Source organism: Choristoneura fumiferana, chromosome 2 (genome assembly GCF_025370935.1).
Source record: "Choristoneura fumiferana chromosome 2, NRCan_CFum_1, whole genome shotgun sequence".
Classification (NCBI taxonomy): domain Eukaryota; kingdom Metazoa; phylum Arthropoda; class Insecta; order Lepidoptera; family Tortricidae; genus Choristoneura; species Choristoneura fumiferana.
In genome coordinates this window covers 15,111,574-15,131,754 of record NC_133473.1, presented here as the reverse complement: position 1 = coordinate 15,131,754, position 20,181 = coordinate 15,111,574, and the positions used below count along the sequence as shown (strand labels likewise).

The following is a 20,181-nucleotide window of genomic DNA, read 5'->3' as shown; positions in this document are numbered from 1 at the left end:
TTCAGTTCCTCTACCAACGACACACTTTAACTTTCTTCGGTACAGTCACCAGCACCAATATCTGACACAACAAGCGTGTATAAATATCTGATACGTGTCTATTTCTACAGCCGGAAGGACGTGTCAGATATTTTTGCACGCTCCGCTGTGGCAGATATTAATGCTGGTGACTGTACTAGTAAAAAGCCCGACCCTTCCACCTGCTTCAACCCTGACACACAACTTTCGTTTCCCTCCTTTATTCCTGATTTCACACTTACACAGTATAAATTCAGTAACTAAACTACAAACAATGTACAGAATTTCTACAGAATTTGCACTCACACCAGCTCACAATAACCGGTACCTACCTAAGCAGTACAAAATCTCATTCGGGTTCATTTACAGAACCTATGCTTAATACGAGTATAAAAGAGGAACAGAAAATGTTACAGTGTGCTTGTTTTTAACCCCCGACGGAAAAAGAGGGGTGTTATAAGTTTGACCGCTATGTGTGTGTGTGTGTGTGTGTGTGTGTGTGTGTGTGTGTGTGTGTGTGTGTCTGTCTGTCTGTGGCACCGTAGCTCTTAAACGGGTGGACCGATTTGAATGCGGTTTTTTTAACTTGAAAGCAGGTTTTCTAGCGATGGTTCTTAGACATGTTTTATCAAAACCAGTTCAGCCGTTTTTAAGATATTGCCAAAAGAAAGCCAAAGTCGGGGGTTTTTCAACTTTTTGTTGGTTAGGTTAGTTCTTTTCGTATTTTCTGTAACTAACCTAATTTAAAGTAATATTTGAAATAGAATTAGTAGTTTTGACTCCGGCAAAATCCATTTTTGAGCAATTTACTCGAGCAGCGCTTCCTTATAGTTTCCTTTCCTAATAATTAGTTAATCAACTTATAGTTTTATCCATATAAATAAGCTGGCGAGAGCGGAGGGGTGCTTTGAGTGCGACTCGTGTGTTGTTAGATTTGTTACTTTTTTACACTGTGACATTTGTACCTACCTACTACCTACTTTGTTTACGATTCGCTGATCACATTTTAAGCCTGAGTTCCTGGGCGACCGAGCTTTGCTCGTGCAAAAAATCGATAGTAAGCGTTTTCCCACAAATAAGACCAAGCTAGGTCGATTTTCAATTCTAAAACCGCATCAAAAGCAGTTCATCCATTTTGAAGCTATGACATTACATATTAAATATATTGACTCGGATAACTCACGTCTTAAATCAGTCGCGCGAGCAGAGCGGAGGCGCGCAGTGCGCATGTTGCAGCAGCCGCCGAGTCGCGTTGCTCCTAAGAGGAAGGGCTACGGATTAGCCCGAAACATGTCGAGCTAAACTCGATTTAAGACGTGAGTTATCCGGGTCAATATATTTAATATGAGTGAGTATCACGGTAGTTTCATGTTCAAAATATGACATTACAGCTTAGAATACATACACAAGCGGTCCGACTTATAACATTTTAATTTTTACGACAGTGTGCGGCGGTAAAAAATTGTTTCTTGTAGTTTTAGATCAGTAAATTAATAAATCTGTATAAATTAAAATAAACATAAAACCAAGCATTAGTCTCGAAGACAGGTGGTTAGGTACAGTGACTTCATATGGGCAATTAATAGGCAGCCAATGTACTGTCCATTATAACCGCCTCAAGGTCCATTCTAGTTACCGCCACTTTGTATAAATTACATAAAATAAGCACATCAAGAAAGGGATGGATGTATCTGATTAATATGGCGTAGACAGTGACGGGTGATGTGGGGGCAGGTGTCGCGACACATCTGCTGGCCTGGTTGGCACGTGGCTCAACCCTCTAAGTCGACCTCGCTTGCTGGCTACAGGAAAAAGTTGAAACCTTACCTTTAATTAGCGAAGATGACCTCAAAACCCTTAGGTCTCCCGTAGTTGAATTTCAGGATATCTTGAATATAATATAATTTTTAGGGTTCTGTACATCAAAAGGAAAAAACGGAACCCTTATGCTATGTTACACTTAATGTTTGCGGATTCTTTGTTGTCCGTCTGTCTATTTATCATGATCCCTTTTTAAACACCCGATGCAAAAAGAGGGGTGTTATAAGTTTGACCGCTATGTGTGTCTGTCTTTGGCACCATAGCTCTTAAACGGGTGAACCGATTTTAATACGGTCTTTTTATTTTAAAGTAGGTTTTCTAGCGATGGTTCTTAGACATGTATTATCAAAATCGGTTAAGCCATTTTTGAGATATTAAACTCTGAAGTGACAATGTCGGGGGTTTTCCACCTGTTAGTTGGTTAGGTTATTTCAAGTACGTGTAAGTACGAAGAGTATGAAGCTGAAATTAATATCTCATATCAAATAGTTTCCTACTCAAATCTGCTGCCGCATTAAGCTGTGAAAAAATCAAAATTCTAATTCAACACAGTCAATCAACCGAGTTTTCGCACAGATTATCGTAACCGAAAAACATAGGGAACTTTCGGTTGTCCTAGAAACTGGAAATTTGTTATGAGTTACCAAAAAAAATATAACAAAAAAAGTCAGAATATCATATTATTTTATTTCTATCTATTTATATCAGTAACCATCAAAAATGACCCCACACTGCGTACATTTTGCTTAGGCGAGGGGCTTTGCTAACACTGGAAATACATAAATATAATTTTGTGCGCAACCGACTCGAACTTAGCCGTTTTTTTTACGAAAGCAGAGGCGTCATTGTGCAACGCTCTCGGATTCTCAATCGTGTTCACCATTTCTCTCTGTCACATGGAGTAGGATGAGGGCGGAAAAGGATAGCAAATGCAATGGCTAGTCCCGCGTTTGACAATGCGGCCTCAGGTGACATACGAGAATAAAGTTCATCATCATCAGAGATGATTACAAATGCATTGCTAGCTAAAATAAGGCTAACATAGATTACCTTATGTCTCGGTAATTTTACCAGTTGTCACTCTGTCTATGCGGGAACGCAGCAGCGTTGCAGCTTACTGACATGATTAGCGGGTAAGATGGAGGCAGCAATCCGGACGGACCTTGCAAATATATTATATTAAAAAGGCATATATTAAAAGTATTTATTGTATGGGTCATGTTGTCCGAAATAAATCCTACTAATATTATAAATGCGAAGTTTGTGTGTGTGTGTGTGTGTGTGTGTGTTTGTTACTACTTAACGCTAAAACAACTGATGGATGATGGTGTGTAGACAGCGGAATAACATAAAAGCTACCTTTTATTCAGGTATTCCCACGAAATTGGAATAAAATCTCGAACGGCTGGGTTTAGAGTCATGGAATTAGGCACAGTTGGTTCTAACGCAGCTTTTTCATTAAATTAAATTAAATGGCAATGAAATGAAATGGAATATGGATAACATAAGATTTTATATAGATATGCTTGCATTCTATTATTTTCTGCTCTAATGAGCGTGCAAAATATTATATTCCTGAATTTGCTGAAAACATAATCATTGGAAAACCGCGATGTAACTTTTTAAGAATTCCCATGGGAATTGACTTTTTGTAATTCCATCTCGCCACAATGGCTGCCCCTATTTGTATGAAATTGGGTGTGTAGATAGCTAGCAGTCTGGAATAACAAACACATTTAAAACGACCTGTTAGCCCAGTGGTTAGAGAAACTGACTACGAAGCTTGAGGTCCCTGGGTTCGAACCCCGATCGGGTCAGATATTTGTGTGAAAAATACTAACGTTTGTTCTCGAGTCTTGGGTGTTTATATATATTTAAGTATGTTTAGTTAGTTTAGTAGCTTTGTTTAGTTTGGGACTAGGTCGTGATTTTATGTATGTATATGTATGTATGTAGAGTATTATTACTATTATTAGTGTAATCCATACGTTAAATTAAATAAATAATAAAATAAATAAATAAATTTAAATATTGTAAGGCTTAATTTGCGCGATAAATTATTTTATCATAACATTTAATTTACTGCGACCGATTGATTTAAAATCAATTTACGGGTTCCATTTCATAGCTCGGCTGATGTTTATTGTCGTTGTTGTGCTACCGGTTCGGTGCCAACGCCAGCAGGGTAACAATACTTACTTAACTTGTGAGTAATTAGGTATCGACTTGTTATATCACCTGGAGAAGTATAATGGCCATAATTAAACCCACCAATGCCTTTAGGGCCTATGTACACGGTGTATTTTTACGCGCAAACTGTTTCTGCAGTGCGTGTGTCCACGCGCAGTGTAGTTTCGTGCCTATATGTAGATTATTCAATTGTTAAGTTTTCATCGACTTCTTTTTTAATCACTATCCACCTAATGCTGAGTGTAAGTCGCTTCCATTCCAATGCATGCCATTCCATTCGGTCTTGGGCCATTTGTGTCCAAAAATCTCCCCAGGCATATGAAAATCTTCACCCCAATTATTATATATTCATTTTTTTTATTGACAATTACACTTGCTAATTGTTATTTAAAACCTACTATATTGTGATATTATTCTTGTTATATGTACTACCAATATGATTTTTTCTGATTTTTCCAACCAGCCGTTTAGCTTATGGAGGGGGCGTGCCACTTTCAAGATTAATATTTTGCAAACGAATCCCTAAAATCTAAAATTAATCTTCACAAACCCACAATGTTTTTGAAAGACCTAAACTAAAACCATAAGTTAATATTAAACAATACATATAGCACTACGAATAAATTATTATTATTATAACACTTGCCTGAACTAGAAATCTAAGATGCTCTTGTATCGCAGGCGACAAAATTACTTACATAATTATAAAATTCAATTATCATCACCGACAAAAAACGTATCCACTCTTAACGCTAACGCATGCAGCAGAAATCATCAAGGACATAAATAGAATCCAAGAAGAAGAAGGTTTATTAATATTTTTAAATATTCTAAAAGGAACCTTGCCAACAGCACTTGATATTACCGCTTGGGGACAATCATGTCACGAAGCTCCTTCATTTTTACAAGGAGCCTCATCAATTTATTAGCATACTAACAATTTTACCAATTGAGACTGCGACGTACCTACCATAATTATAATTATATTTATAACATCTGAATACAAAGTAGCTTAATAATACAATATTAACGAAAATACTTAATGAGAACTTAAGTGTAAGTTTGTCCCGAGTTTACAGAGAAAAGTAAGAAGGTACATGCATGTACATTTAACTTAGGTATGCATGTACATATAATCTGCGTTGAATTGGTAACAACAGGGTAACTAATTGCTTCTTTTATCGCAGTGCCTATGATTAGTAATCTCTATTAAAATGTTTATCGAAATTGTTAAAATCCAATTTAAATGCATGTACACCGCGAGATACTGCATAAACAACGGTCGGCAAAAATGGATTGGCTACGAAAAAAATCATGGAGATTTATTGGGATAAGAAGAATTTTAACGAAACGCAGGACGCGTCGCTGCGGGAAGTAAATGGATAAACAATTGCATATGCTAACTTTTTTTTTTAAATAATTTTGTAGAACGTGAAATCGCTGACACCGGCGAAAATAATGATAATCGCTAAACTACACTTTTCAGGAATAATCAAAAAAATGTTTTCATCAAATAGCAATTGGCTACTCTTGATACTCTTGCATCGCCCGCCACTCTGCTGAGATTTGGAACTACTATTTACCACTTATAGCTGGTCATTTTTGCTACTATTCCCCCCCATGAGATAACTTTTTTTCGTCTACACTCCAAAGTGATAGGAAAAAAAGCAGCCCAGCAGCAGGGCTACTACGAAACTCGACACTCGAAGTTCGTGTCTTGCGGTCCCTCTCGCTCTCGTATAAGTAGCAGAGAGTAGTAGTATAAGTGTCGGAGGGACCGCATGACACGAACTTCGAGTTTCGAGTTTCGTAGTAGCCCTGCAGATATCTACCTCATTATTAAAAGATTCAAGTTTCAACCTTCAACATTGATTAGTAGCACTAAAGATTAACTAATTCATGACCAACGCGAGGAGGTTCTATGGTCAATGCAATGAAGTTCCATAACTCAGTCTCATGATTACGTTTGGCAGCAGAATATTGATGAAAATAAAATTAACCCTGTCACAACCCGTTAAATTGTGAACTCAAATTTATATTTTGATTGTAAAAGATTTACGAGGAATTTATCAATAATTATTTATTTAAACGCTAGTGTCAACTTGCGAGAACAAACCTTAATCCTTTTTAAAATGACATTAATTAAACTCTGCTTTTCACTTCGATGGCGAGGAAATGAAATGTCAACAGTGGAAACAATTGTTCATTTACCATGTACCTTTTATTGATCATGTATTACTATATTATAAATATATTTTTTTTAGTTTTATTGACCTATTTTGATTGATTTTTAGTTTTATATAAATTAAAAATTATAAAAAAAACATGTAGAAACATCTTTGTTCGTTGCTGTTTACACTTGATTGCCTTGGTCTTAGACGAAGATTTTACTTTATGCACTAATTTCGAATTCAATGGAATTAACCAATCTTGTAAACAAAACAATTTTGCGCATTGACATGATCATTTTTTACTCACCGAAGTCTGTTTAGTCTCTGGATTTTAGTGCTGTACCTACAAAATTAATTATTTGATTGAACCAACCTTTTTTCTAAGAATTACCATTCCTGAGATATCGCGATTCTAAAAGTTGAAGAAGTCACGTTAGTCTACTAAATGTGCTATCATACATTTATGCCACATATACAGGATGACTCGTTATTTCGAGTAATAGCATTTGTCAATAATCAATAGGTTACCCTAATAATAAATTAAGCTCTTCTAAAATTTAATCTTTATAAATTTTGTATAATTAAAATACAAATTCAAAGATTGTCTCATAAAAGCATTAGCATCAAAGCAATGTATAAAGTTAATTAGTATCTATTAGATTCTAAACGATATAATATATAATTAAGTTAAGTTATGTAATATCTATATCTACTTAATTGATCTGAGTTTAAATGTACAGCAGGCCGATGTTTGACAACCGATTATAGTTTCACAGTACTCTGTGGATAATGTCGTTGATTGTACACAGAGTAACACTTTATTGTTACTTACATTGTAATATATTATGTACAATTATTTATTATCCCTAAAATAAATAAATAAAAAGGTTTATAACAAATTTGCTTTCTGTACGGTATTCAGGACGGCTGGTGTACATACCTCCACATTGTAATAACTTCATGTATGGGCTGCTACGATTATTTTTAAAGTAGGAACTAAATAGGTAGTATATTGTGGGTGTACATTTTTATATTTATAATGGTACGTCCGCCATTCTGACTCTTTGCCCCATTGGACAGAACTCAGAAGCCATTTATTTAAAAAAAGCGATTATATATAAACAAACTTGTATGTTAATTTGGCTACTAAGTACCTATTTTATTATAACTATAAACATACAAATAATAAATACTTAAATAATGAAATATAATTAAATTTAAAATAATAATTCACTGCTGATTAAAGTATCTTAAATTGCATTCACATCCTAGCGCCACAGACAAGTCGGTGTCAGTGTCAGTTACCACATTTGTTTACCAGATAGCTTAATTCCATTGGATTCGAATATAGAGCACAAAAAGTCATTTTATGTCGCCTAGATCCAGCATAAATACGAACTTTACGAGCATGAGAACTTATGAGAAGTGAAAACTAATTTATAGTAGATATTCAGTTACATTTAACCTGCCGAGAAGCAGCAGTGCTTGCATTGTTGTGTTTCGGTGTGGAGAGTAAGACAGCCGGTGAAATTACTGGCACTTGAGGTATCCCATCTTAGGCCTCTAGGTTGGCAACGCATCTGCAATCCCCCTGGTATTGCAGGTGTCTATGGGCGGTGGTGATCTCTTACAATCAGGAGACCCACTTGCTCGTTTTCCATCCAGTCAAAAAAAAAAAAAAACATTTCATATTCATAAGGCAATGGCTGATTTAAGCGTCCAAAGTTGGTTTACTGTGCATCCTGCCCAAGTAACAATTTCTTGTTCTATCGCAGTCAATAGAACGTATCTCAAACACCAACATTGGCCCTATAAAAGACCTAAGAAGGTCAAGTAACGCTGATTTGGCGCAGTTATATCTCCATTTATTGATATAGTGGAACCGTAGCAGTGTTAGTCGTGACATTTTAGATTTAAAAAGTTAATGTATAATGGTGACTCGTATGACAATTTATTGACATTCGTGGCACATTAACGCTATTATAGTGTTTTTTATACTGTAGTAGCGTTCGTGATTCCATTTTAGTGCTATTTTAATCTATAATAGAGTCCGCGAATCCTATACAACGCAATTTTCAATCATTTTCTCGGCAAGTGAGTGATTTTGCTGTGTGAAGTAACCCAACCCAAAAAGAAGAAAAATAAATAAACCTACTGTATCTTGCATCGTGGTAAGTTTGTTGTCTTATTTAGACATTGATTAAAACGATCAATACTGCATAAAGTATGTGCGAACAAAGTTCTACCGATAGAATAGTATAAGGTTTACTTAGTATTTTTAATGCTGTAAGGAGGTGGGCAGGAGAGACAATTAAACAACTCGATGATCGTTTACAGACTGATTTATTAAGACTAATCAAAGGTATATATCGTCACGACTTTGAAAAAATCTCGTATCTAAAATCAATATGTCAACAAAAATGAACCTTGGTCTATAAAGTTCACTCAGAAAATTATCTATTTTGAGCTACGAGTTTTTTTAAAAGTAGTGACGATATACTCATAAGTTGTTTTCACACTACGTCTCCCACCGAAAGTGAGAAAAAAAATACAGTATTTTTTTTCGATTAAACAGTAAATATAAATTATACGTACTTACGCTAAGTTACACGTTACATTCAGAATAATTCTGTAGAATAATCAGTATAATTTTGTTATATTTTTATGTACTAACTCTACTTTACCATTTTTCAATATTTGGACATTAGGTGAATCATCCTTTACAACTATAAATGGACAGTTAAACACGCTGTCCAATTTATTACAGTCTGAATTTTTAATTAATAATAAATCATTAGGTTTATATGTTTTTGGATTTACATACTTATCATATCTACTTTTCTTATCATCTTACTTCTAAGTAATGAATCTATAGCTTCCTCCTGTGACAATGAAATCTGTATTTAAGCTCTAATGCATAGTTATCGGCGTTGTAAATGGGATCAACTTGCTTGCTACTTAAATTACTAGGTAGGTTAATTTTTTTAGCAAAAACTAACTCGAAAGGAGTGTAAACCGTCTTTGTGTGAACAGACGTATTATAAGCGAATGACCAATATGGTAACCAATCACTCCATGACTCTGGGTGATTGTTGGTCTGTATGCGTAGGTACGCCCCTAGATGTTTATGTGCATTTTCCAATGCCCCAATGCTTTGGTGGTGGTACGCTGTGGAATGTAGTTTGCTTATTTTTAATAATTTACATACCTGTTCCATAGTGCTCGATATAAATACTTAAGTGTTGCAAATGAAGTCTGATATTTAATGTTCCAAATAAACTCTTGATTTTTCCTGAATAACTTATTAAGTTCGTAAGCTTTCCTCGCAAAATCTGGTATGAATTTACTATAGTAGTTGGCGAAAGCTACAAATCTTTTTACCTCATCTACGTTTTTTGGTACCGTATATTCTTTCATTACCCTAATTTTTTCTGGATCTGGCAAAATGCCATCGCCAGTTACAACATGTCCCAAATCTAAAATTTCCTTCTTCAATAAATTGCATTTATGCGGATTTAACTTCAAATTCACTTGTCTCAACCGCTCAAATACGGTCATCAAATTTTTATTATGATCAACTAAATGTCTCCAAAAAACTATTAGGTCAAACAAAACATTTTTCATACGTTAACGCTGACATAGCTAGCTAGATATACATTTTGATATCCACACTTCACATTGATTGTTACTAACTTTTTTATTTAATGTTACTTCCTGATATTGTTTTTGCACCTCTCTTCTGTGCGTCCCACTACGTTTATAACCTTTCCACGATTTAATATCCATTATACGTCTCGTTTAACGCACTTAGGGGCTGTTTCACCATCCATTGATTAGTGTTAATTGACGGTTAAATGTGATGCCGTCTCTATTTGTTTTGTTCGAATAGAAGGAGACGGCATCACACCTGACCGCCAGTTAACACTAATCAATGGATGTTGAAACAGCCCTTTAATATACAATATTCAATGCACTTTTTAGGTTAGTCCATTTCCATGTTGGTATTACGTTGTTAGCAAGATACAACGAAGCCTTTACAGGCCAAAATTATGATTTAAGAGTAGCAGTTTCCTTGGTTTATGTGCCTTATTTATCCTATAAAGGAGATAAAAAGTCAGCTACGTGCGCTGTTGTGTTTTAAAAGAACAACCAAAACCATTACAGAGAACTTCGGCCATATAAAAGAGTCATAGTGACGTCTGCCGCAATGAGACTATAATAGGGATTCAAGAACAATTTAAACACTTAACTGCTATAAAAATAACCTGAAAATCGATTATAAAGCAAAACCGCTCTATTACGGCGTCGTTATGACAATTAAAGTATCATGTAAGTACTATAGCAGTGATTTGTGGAACCACAATATCGTAAAATCTTTGTATTGTTGAGTGTTCGTCACTGCTAAAACGCAATATCTATAGCGGTTATCAGGGAAACTTTGTAGCACAAATTAGATACATAGTAGTGATTTCAAGCACTTTTATACAGTAATATTGCTCTGTACTGTCTACATTTGAGGTTTTATAGCACCTGACTATAACGGCTATATAAAATGGTTATGTAAACCTTTACATCAAGAGCTAATATGATAATTTGGCTATTTAAGCTTATAGAGCAAGAACGTGTTACCAAACGCTTTTATACAACGGGTAGTCACCGCTAAAACCTTTTTGTGATGTAAACCTAAGTTATAGGTCCAAAATGTTACTTGGGTAAACAATGTAGTGTTAGAAATCTGTCGCAGACGAATTTGCTCATAAAATTATTACAGGCGTTTCGTATCGCCAGCATAATCTCCACTTGGTTTGCAACATTTTATGTATAACCAAAAGTACAGTCAAATAAGAAGAAACTACATTTGATCAGATCAAGTATGACACTATAATATAAGATAGCACAACAAATGCATAAAACGTGCCATTTTAACACAGACGTTTAAATCCACCCGTGCCGTACGGAAGTCGAGAAAAGAATGGGATTTATGAAAAAGTTGTACACCGAATTCCTTTCGATTGAGAGAAAATTTAGCAGTAATAGTGCAAATAAATGTGTTAATTTATTGTCTTTTAATTTTTCATGGATTGCTATTTCTATGATAGGTACCTATCTCACTTGTAACAATTGCATAGTGTTATAAATTTATCTATATATATAAAAGAAGAAACTGACTGACTGACTGACTGACTTATAGATCAACGCACAGCCTAAACCGCTGGACCTAGAAACTTGATAAATAAACAAATACGTGTTTCAATGTATAAAAGAGTTTAAAAGGGGGATGGGAGTTTGTGTGAGAATTTTTTATTTTCGAAATTATGATTCTGAAATTTTGTGAATAACTCTTGAACCGAATTAAGAGAATACGTGATTCACCACTTGAAAATTTCAACCCTAAGGGGGTAAAAAGAGGAATGAAAATTTGTATAAGGAAAACGTTACTTTTTTAAGTTAGGATTACGAAATCTAGAGAAATCTTTCTTCAAATCAAATAAAAGAACAAGCATCTCACATTTTTTAATAATTCTACCCCTGAAGGGTTTAAAAGGGGGATGGAAGTCTGCATTAGAATAAACGTTATTTTTGAAGCTATGATTCTTAAACTAAATGAACTACTCTCGAATAGAATTAAGAGAATACGTGATTAACTATTTTTAAAAATTTCACCGCTGAGGGGGTAAAAAGGGAGATGAATATTTATATAAGAAAGTCTTTATTTTTTAATGTTATGATTATGAAACTTTGCGAATAAATTCGTGAAGAGAAATAAAAGATGTAACAGATGTTTTCTTTGTTAAGATTAGATAAAGTTTTTCCTTCGAAACTCCACACTTGAAATACACATACTTGAAATTTGGAATATATGTTCCTTAATAGATGTAGACGCGCACTAAAAAAGGATTTTATGATATTCTCAAGGAATAGGGAATAATTGGGATTTATATTTTCGTTTCAAAGTAGCAGATAGTTACTTTAAATTTGCCATGCAGGTCGGTTATACTAAAAGGTAAAACTGTTTCAAAAAAAATCCGGAATTCCCACGGGATAAAACAAATATAGAGGATTGTATATACTAACTGAACCAGAAAACGCACAAGCTAAAGTAATAAAACTAGATTATTAAAATATTATGTTAATCAGGTGACAACACAATAATCTGGCAGTGACATCATAAAAGTACGGCCAGGATCGTTTCCGTAGGAGGGAACTCTTCAAAAGTCACTGGCACACACAAGAAACTTTGCGTGATTGTTCAATTTCAAGGACAATGCGTTTATATCATAGATACTACCTGATGCTGTGGCCAGAGTCGTCTTTTCATAAGAGAACTCATCAAAGGTTGACAGCACCGATAGGAAATTTAGGAAATTTAAAGGAAATATCTAAACTTTGTTTGTGGGGGGTAATCTCTGAAACTACTGAACTGATTAAACAAATCCTTACACCGATAGTAAGCTACACCGTCCCTGGTTGACATAGGCTATCTTTTCTTCGAAAAAATACAAAATTTCCGCGGAATAAAAATAAGTGCATTTAACTTCGGCGCAGATTTTCAAAATTCTTTCAATAATATTTTTTTTTAAATAGATAAAAACAGTTACTCATGTCCCGCGGGAACTTTATAATTTCGCGGGATAAAAGTAGCGCATAGCGCATGCCAGTCAAAACAGTGTAGCTTTTTATTAATGAAAAAAATTGGTGTAGGTAAATGAAAGTAGCCAAAAAAGTAAGTAGCCACAATTAGTTAAGAACTGTGAAAGCTTTTTGCTTTGAACTGAAGGGTTTTACTCAATCGATCTAGTGTTATATCTATCCCGCGGGAACTTTGCAATTTCCTTAGGTAAAAGAAATGCGAAAGTTTGTTTGTGTGTGTGTGTGTGTGTGTATTTTTGTTACTCCTTCACGCTAAAATGGCTGGACGGATTTAGATGAAATTTGGTACGTAGATAGCTGGACATCTGAAATAACACAGGCATACTTTTATTCCAATATTCCCTAGGGATAGTTGTTCTTAATTTTAATTTTGAAAAATCCCGGAATTTCACTTGTAACTACCAGATCGAATAGTTTACGCGTGCGAAGCCGCGGGTAAACTCTAGTATAGATAATATCGATAAGATTAAAATAATTAAAATGAAATAGTAAACGCTACGCGTGCTGTCAAGGACTGCGCTTCGCGTGTTATAAAAATCTGTACAGTCAACATAAAGATGTATCGGAGCCAAGGTATCAAACATCTCAATTACATACATCACGCGTGGACGCGTTTGACAACGGTGGAATTTGAAAGAAAAGAAAGAAAGAAAGAAAGGTTTTATTTTGGCTCCAAAAGTACCACCTAAAACTAAGACCGCCACTATTTGGAACGCCTGATCCTGCTTACCAAATATGCTTTTAAAGCCAACTAACTGTACAGTCATGTTCATTTAGAGTACATTTAGGTAGACAAGATGGGAAATTTAGAGTCATGTGGGGTAAACGTACGCAGCCCGAAATGTATGTGATTGCGTACACTTACCAGTGGCGTACGTTTACCCCACATGACTAAGTGTTGAACAAAACAAAAAATTGACCACTTTTATTACAAATTAAATTATTGCATTAAAGAAATAAATAACAGGTGAGAAAAAAAAATTTGGTTGTGTTATTGCGAACAATATTTACAACAGTTCTGTACAACTTTCAGCTGTTTAATAACAAGAACTATTAATTGGCTCTTATTAACAGATGCGTCAACATAATTTATTCTATTTTACTCTTACTCTACTCTTTACTCTTTGCCTATATTTGATAACTAACCTATACATACCCACTTGCTCGTTTGCCAACCAGTCGAATAAAAAAAAACGGAGAACTACGGAACCATTTCTAATAAGGTATGATTCCGAAGGCGACCGCAAACCGCAAACTGCAGACCGCAGCGATAGACTGCAAGCAACAGTACTGGTTTCTATGATTTTTTATGAAATACAATAGGAAAGCTGGCAGCAAGTTCAAGACGCGACAGTGACACAACTATCCGAATGTATTTCATGCAAATTCATAGAAACCAGTTACCTGCAGTCTACGTTGCAGTCAAAAGTTTGCGGTTTGCGGTCTACAGTCACTTTCGAAATCACACCTTTATAAAAAATGATACATGTGCGACCTTGTCGCAATTAACAACCGCCGCCCTTGTCAAAAAGCTACTGTGACATTTATTAACGTGAATGTTTCTGATATGGGACGTAACTGGATTTTAATTGCAATTAAAAGTGTCAAATAAAAATACAACACAAATAGCTATGAAATCCGTGTTAATTGCGTTGTGTTTGCAGCGGAACATATTTTTTATTTAAAGTCACCTCCATTTTTTTTTTAATTCGGAGATATTTAATTGTGACTATTTTTATTCTAGGTACTTTACTACCAATTCCGGTACCTGTGACCAAAGTATGACCACGACCATTGCAACATGGTCGAAACGTCGAAGTAATTTTAGCAGTCTAAGGCCGCTCGCCCACGGCGACTTTTTGTAGCGATGTTGTCGCGCGTTCGCGTAGATACAGTCGCGATGCGGTCGCTAGCTTTGTACCCTCGCCCACATAACCACGATTCAGTTGCGATGCAAACGCGCTACTGTCGCGCTTCACTCACCCTCCCTTCACACCCTCCCTCCGTTCTGTCCACGATGTCGTCCGAAACTATTGCGCGTTTGCATTGATACAGGCGCGATATTGTAGCGCGTTAGTAGCGCGTAACCAATGCGACTAACGCGCGTTAGTAGCGATGCTGTCGAGCATTTAAAAAACGCGCGACAGCATCGCTACAAAAAGTCGCCGTGGGCGAGGGCTCTAAATAGATAGCTTAGGTATTCTTGAACCCAAGGTGATATTTTAGAATGACAATAGCAAAAGTTTAAAAAGATTAAGTTATTGATAAAAGACACACACCCCGATTTAGGCTGCGTTTCAGCCAGAGACGTGCAAGGGTGTGTCGCGAGGAATGTGTTTTTCATTAACCAATAGGAACGCTTCATTTACCTCGCCTCGCTCCGCTTAGCTGTTTCCACCAGAGCGATACCAGTAGCGGTGTATAATTTATACCTACATAAACATACAAAGGTTGTTATTTAACAAAGTACCTACCGTACCGTATATGATGTGTTGCGAAGAATATGTTTTATTGTGAACCAATAGAAACGCTTCATTTACCTATCCTCGCACAGCACCGCTCTGGTGGAAATAGCTGAGCGCAGCGATGCGGTACGGTACCGTGTTAAGTTAAATAACAATCTTCGTCTGTTTATGTAGATTTACGCATCTGACAGTACTTAACTAGACAATAATTACAACTACATTATTTCCAAGGCAAAACTAGATTATAATTAGAATCTCAAATAGATGCACCCAGATCTTAACACACTTTGGCCGCTAAGCGTAACAAGTTCTTTTTTTAAGTTTTTTTTTTTGGTTTCAGTCCAATGGATGGATTGGTATGTGAAAATCCACCGTATTTTGGTGGAGATGCTCACTACAATGGATCAGTCTTCTTAAATGCAATGAACGCGCTAATGGCTGCAGCCTGCGCCCTGACTACCCCTGAACAGTGGCCACCCGACAGGAAAGAAGAAATTTTGAGAGGTAAATAGGGCACGTATCTGAACATCGAAAATTGGAATATCGATAGCTAAAATATCGACTGTCAAAATATCGAACCTATCCTAACCGACTTTCGATACCTTTTAATATTAGATATATTAATTTTCGATATTCAGATACGTCCCCGTGAAAATATCTCACATTCTTCTCATAACCAGCTTAATTTAAAAAAAAAACGAATCAGCTGTGGTTCTTTACCTGAAACTGTACCGTATAAATTAGAAACTTTTACACAAATAAGGCCAAGAGCGTGTCAGATACGCTCAGGATGGGGTTCCGTAGCCATTACGAAGAAATCAAATAATAGTTTAGTTTTAAGAGGGGGACGGGGGGGGGGCGATCGATTTTAATGAAAAATTGCACTTTAAAGTTGAATATTTCGCAAACAGATCACTAAATAGAAAAATTGAACACCCGCGACCTTATGACAGTTAAGTTTGACACAAGGTCGCGGGTGAGCAAAGAAATTCTTTTAGTTCATTGATTAATGTTTATACTTCACTGATATGGACCTCCACATAGTAACACCTGATTCAATAAATTATTCTCGATACAGTATTTTCATAATTTGCGGTTTCTTTTTCAACTATCTATTTATATGAAATTATTATTTATCAGGTAAACCCTAAAAATAAATACAAAAATCAGAGAGTATATTTTTGAAATTCTGTCTATAGTGATCTTAAACCAGTGAATATAAAATCCAAGTAGAACCAAACAAGGCAATACATAATGAATGCAACTATGCCAATAGTGTACAAAAAGCGTTCATGAAAAAGCGATTATTTTCCGTAATGTCTCATGAAACTAGCTGCCAAACATTTGGTGACCCGACTCCAGTGGATTTCTTTTATTCACAGATAATTTTGATGACTTCGACTTTATCGTGGTCGGTGCTGGTACTGCTGGGTCTGTAGTGGCGGGCAGGCTTAGTGAAAACCCCGATTGGAAGGTCCTCCTGGTTGAAGCCGGGGGAAACCCATCAATTGGAACAGAGGTAACTTAACACAAATTCTTAAATGAATTTGAATATATTTGTTTTTAAGTAAATTTGGTCAATTTTTAACCGACTTCAAAAAGAAGGAGGTTCTATGTTCCAATGTTTGTATTTTTTTTATGTATGCTCGCCGATTACTCAGTCAATTGTGGACCGATTTTCAAAATTATTTTCTTATTCGAAAGGGTACTCTTCTGAGTTAGTCCCATTGTCACCAAATCAAGATTTGATGATGGGATCCTAGGGAAATCAAAGGCAAACCTCAAATTTTATAGGCAAACCTATAGCGATTTTGGCATTTTTAGCATTAAGATAAGCATTTACATTCAGAAAGTATCATTTGGTAAACTGGACCTGATGAAGAAGACCGTAGATAACCAATGGAACTCGTCAAAGCTAAGTAATGCTCGCTCGTCATGAGACAAACCGAAACGATCATGATTAATATACCTAGATAAGTGACTAAGAAGGAGCTTTAAGTTAATGATATTTTCGAACTGATCTGATGCCGAAACCGGAAGGTAGGCAACGGAACTCTGTTATAAAACAACGTAACTAAGCCGTGTTTGGGCTTCATGGAATCGTTGTGAAATGTAAAAAGTGAGAAATAAAGAATTTTTTTAATAAAATAGTAAAACCGACTCCAAAAAAATAAAAAATAACAAAACATGACCGACTACAAAACCCTTGAAAATATTTTTCTAGGTAGGTAGGTTAGCTACTAGCTCGAAGTCGATGCACGACCCAGCAGGATCGATTGAAACCCATAGTATGTAGGTGAGGACTATACTTGAATTCAGTTTAGAGCAGCCGAGGTAGACGACTATTGTTCCATTCCTGCTGGCTCGTGCTGAGGCACTGACTTCGAGCTAGTAGGTACCTACCTAGAAAAATATTTTCAAGGGTTTTGTAGTCGGTCATGTTTTGTTATTTTTTATTTTTTTGGAGTCGGTTTTACTTTTTTGTTAAAAATTTTTTCAATTAAATAACGAACCCAAATGTACCTATCCAAATATATAGAGGTGAAGTATTGCTATACAGCTTTATTTGTCAATTACAATTTCAGATAATCGGAGCTGCGCTGAATTTATTTCACTCCGACGTTGATTGGAAGTATAACTCAGATCCTCAACAATATGCGTGCCTAGGAGCCGTCAACAGGAAATGTTACTGGCCACGAGGCAAAATGCTCGGAGGAACCGGCAGCTTCAACAACATGGTCTACTTCAGGGGCAATCCAGCAGATTACAATAGATGGAGTGCTCTAGGCAACACAGGCTGGAGTTACGAGGAAGTACTACCTTATTTTAAGAAAAGTGAAAAGATTTTAGATCCTCATATTCCTGAAGAGGAAAAAATAAAGTATCACTACAAATACGGCCCCCTTCCAGTTTCAAAACACAGGGGTCATAATCATCTTAGTGACGAACTTTTAGAAGCTTTTCGATATATTGGCATTCCTACATATGAAGACCTCTCCGGGAAACACACCGTAGGAGCATTAAAAACATTAGCACTAGTTCTTCATGGTAGGCGAATGAGTACTGCTCGAGGGTTTTTAACACCAGCAAAAAGAAGAAAAAACCTTTATGTCATTAAAAATGCCTTAGCCACTAGAATCATTTTGATGAGTTCAATACCAGATCTATTGGCATAGAAGTGAATAATGCGGAATATTTTTATGCTAAAAAAGAAGTTATCCTATCTGCAGGTGCTATTGGTACTCCGCAAATACTAATGTTATCTGGTATAGGCCCTAAAAGTCATCTACAGGACCTTAATATAAATATTGTCAAAGACTTACCTGTGGGATATAACCTTCAAGATCCGATAACAGTTCATAATATATTTCTGTTGAATAATTTGCCAGCTACAAACATAGAGAATTACACTATTTCAGTGGCAGAAGATATCATGAAACAAGTTGGGCCCCTTTCAAACGTTGGGCCTGGCGAAGTACACGCATTTATTAACGTATTTGATTTCAATAATCCCATTGCTAATGTCGAATACACAATATCCCTATCAGCAAAAAATTCTCTGAAAATATCTAATAATTTCCAACTTTATAACTTCAAAGAAGAAATTGTAGAATTAATGGCAAAACTTAACGAAAAGCATACTCTGCTTGATATTTACACGGTATGCTTGTATCCTGAATCCAGAGGGAGGATAAAATTGAGAAGCAAGAATCCTTGGGATTATCCTTTAATAGACCCCTTATATTTTAATGACAGCCGAGATATAGAATTGTACGCTTACGCGATGCAAAAACTTTCCCGGTTAGCTGAGGCACCGAATATGCAAAAATACAACATAATGTTAAAACATTTGCCCATCAGATCGTGTAAAAACTTTGCATTCAAAAGTTATGAGTATTATAAGTGTATCGCTCGATACCTGTCAACAAGTACTCATCATCCAGTTGGAACTGCTAAAATGGGGCCACTTGAAGATAAAACTTCAGTGGTGAGTCCAGAATTAAAAGTTCATGGAATAAGAAACTTAAGAATTATAGATGCTAGTATAATGCCTATTATAACGGGAGGAAATATCAATACGCCAACGATAATGATAGCTGAAAAAGGTTCGGATATGATAAAACAGGACTGGAGTTCGCAATGGAAGAAGTAAATGTTTGTTATTAAACATTAATATGAGCACTTGCACACGATAACAGCACACGAATGTCAAACTACTCGTAGTTTAATCTTAAATGGGCAAATAACCTCGTTGATGAAGTTGCAAATTTGTCAACTCTTTTATACAATCAGCTTTTCAATTATTCTTTACAAGGAAATGGTTACGATTGTAGGTATCATTAAAATGCTTTGATCACTGCTCGTTAGAATCATTGTCAGCTACTACAGCGACTAGCTTAAGGCAAAACAAAACGTAATCCAAATGTGTTTACAAATAAATATTCGCAAAAAGTTGTTTTTAAGGTTCTGTACATATCGATACCTCCTACGTATACTGGTACAAGTGACAAATTTCTGATTTTTAGTTTTTTTTGAAATTTTGTGATTAATATTTCCTTATTTACCTACCACAAAAAATTTGGACGGATATTCCTATTAGTTTTGGAAATAAAGTGACGTATATGAATGCATCTAACACCGTTTTGCTAATCGGTACAACGTATACTGAGGCAACCGACATGCACCACTATACGCGGCACTGATATTGTCGCGGGGCCGGGGAAGTCGAGTGTAACTGGCAGTTGCCTCAGTGTACGCGCTAGCCGTCGCTGCGTGCGGACCGTTTAAACTGTTCTACGAGCACATAATTTGATAGTATATATAAAAAAAACATGTTTTGGTTGGCAAGACCACAATAGCCGTAT

The 20,181-nt window shown here is 35.8% G+C and overlaps 1 protein-coding gene across 1 annotated transcript; it reads left to right on the top strand.

Annotated features, from left to right (window-relative positions):
• Positions 1-1,232: 1,232 nt before the first annotated feature.
• On the top strand, positions 1,233-20,151 carry LOC141445548 (glucose dehydrogenase [FAD, quinone]-like). The gene is given in 5 exon segments (XM_074111383.1): positions 1,233-1,366; positions 15,657-15,820; positions 16,699-16,835; positions 17,902-18,483; positions 18,486-20,151. Coding segments are annotated over 4 exon segments (1,863 nt in total). The 5' UTR covers positions 1,233-1,366; positions 15,657-15,660; the 3' UTR covers positions 19,470-20,151.
• Positions 20,152-20,181: the final 30 nt, after the last annotated feature.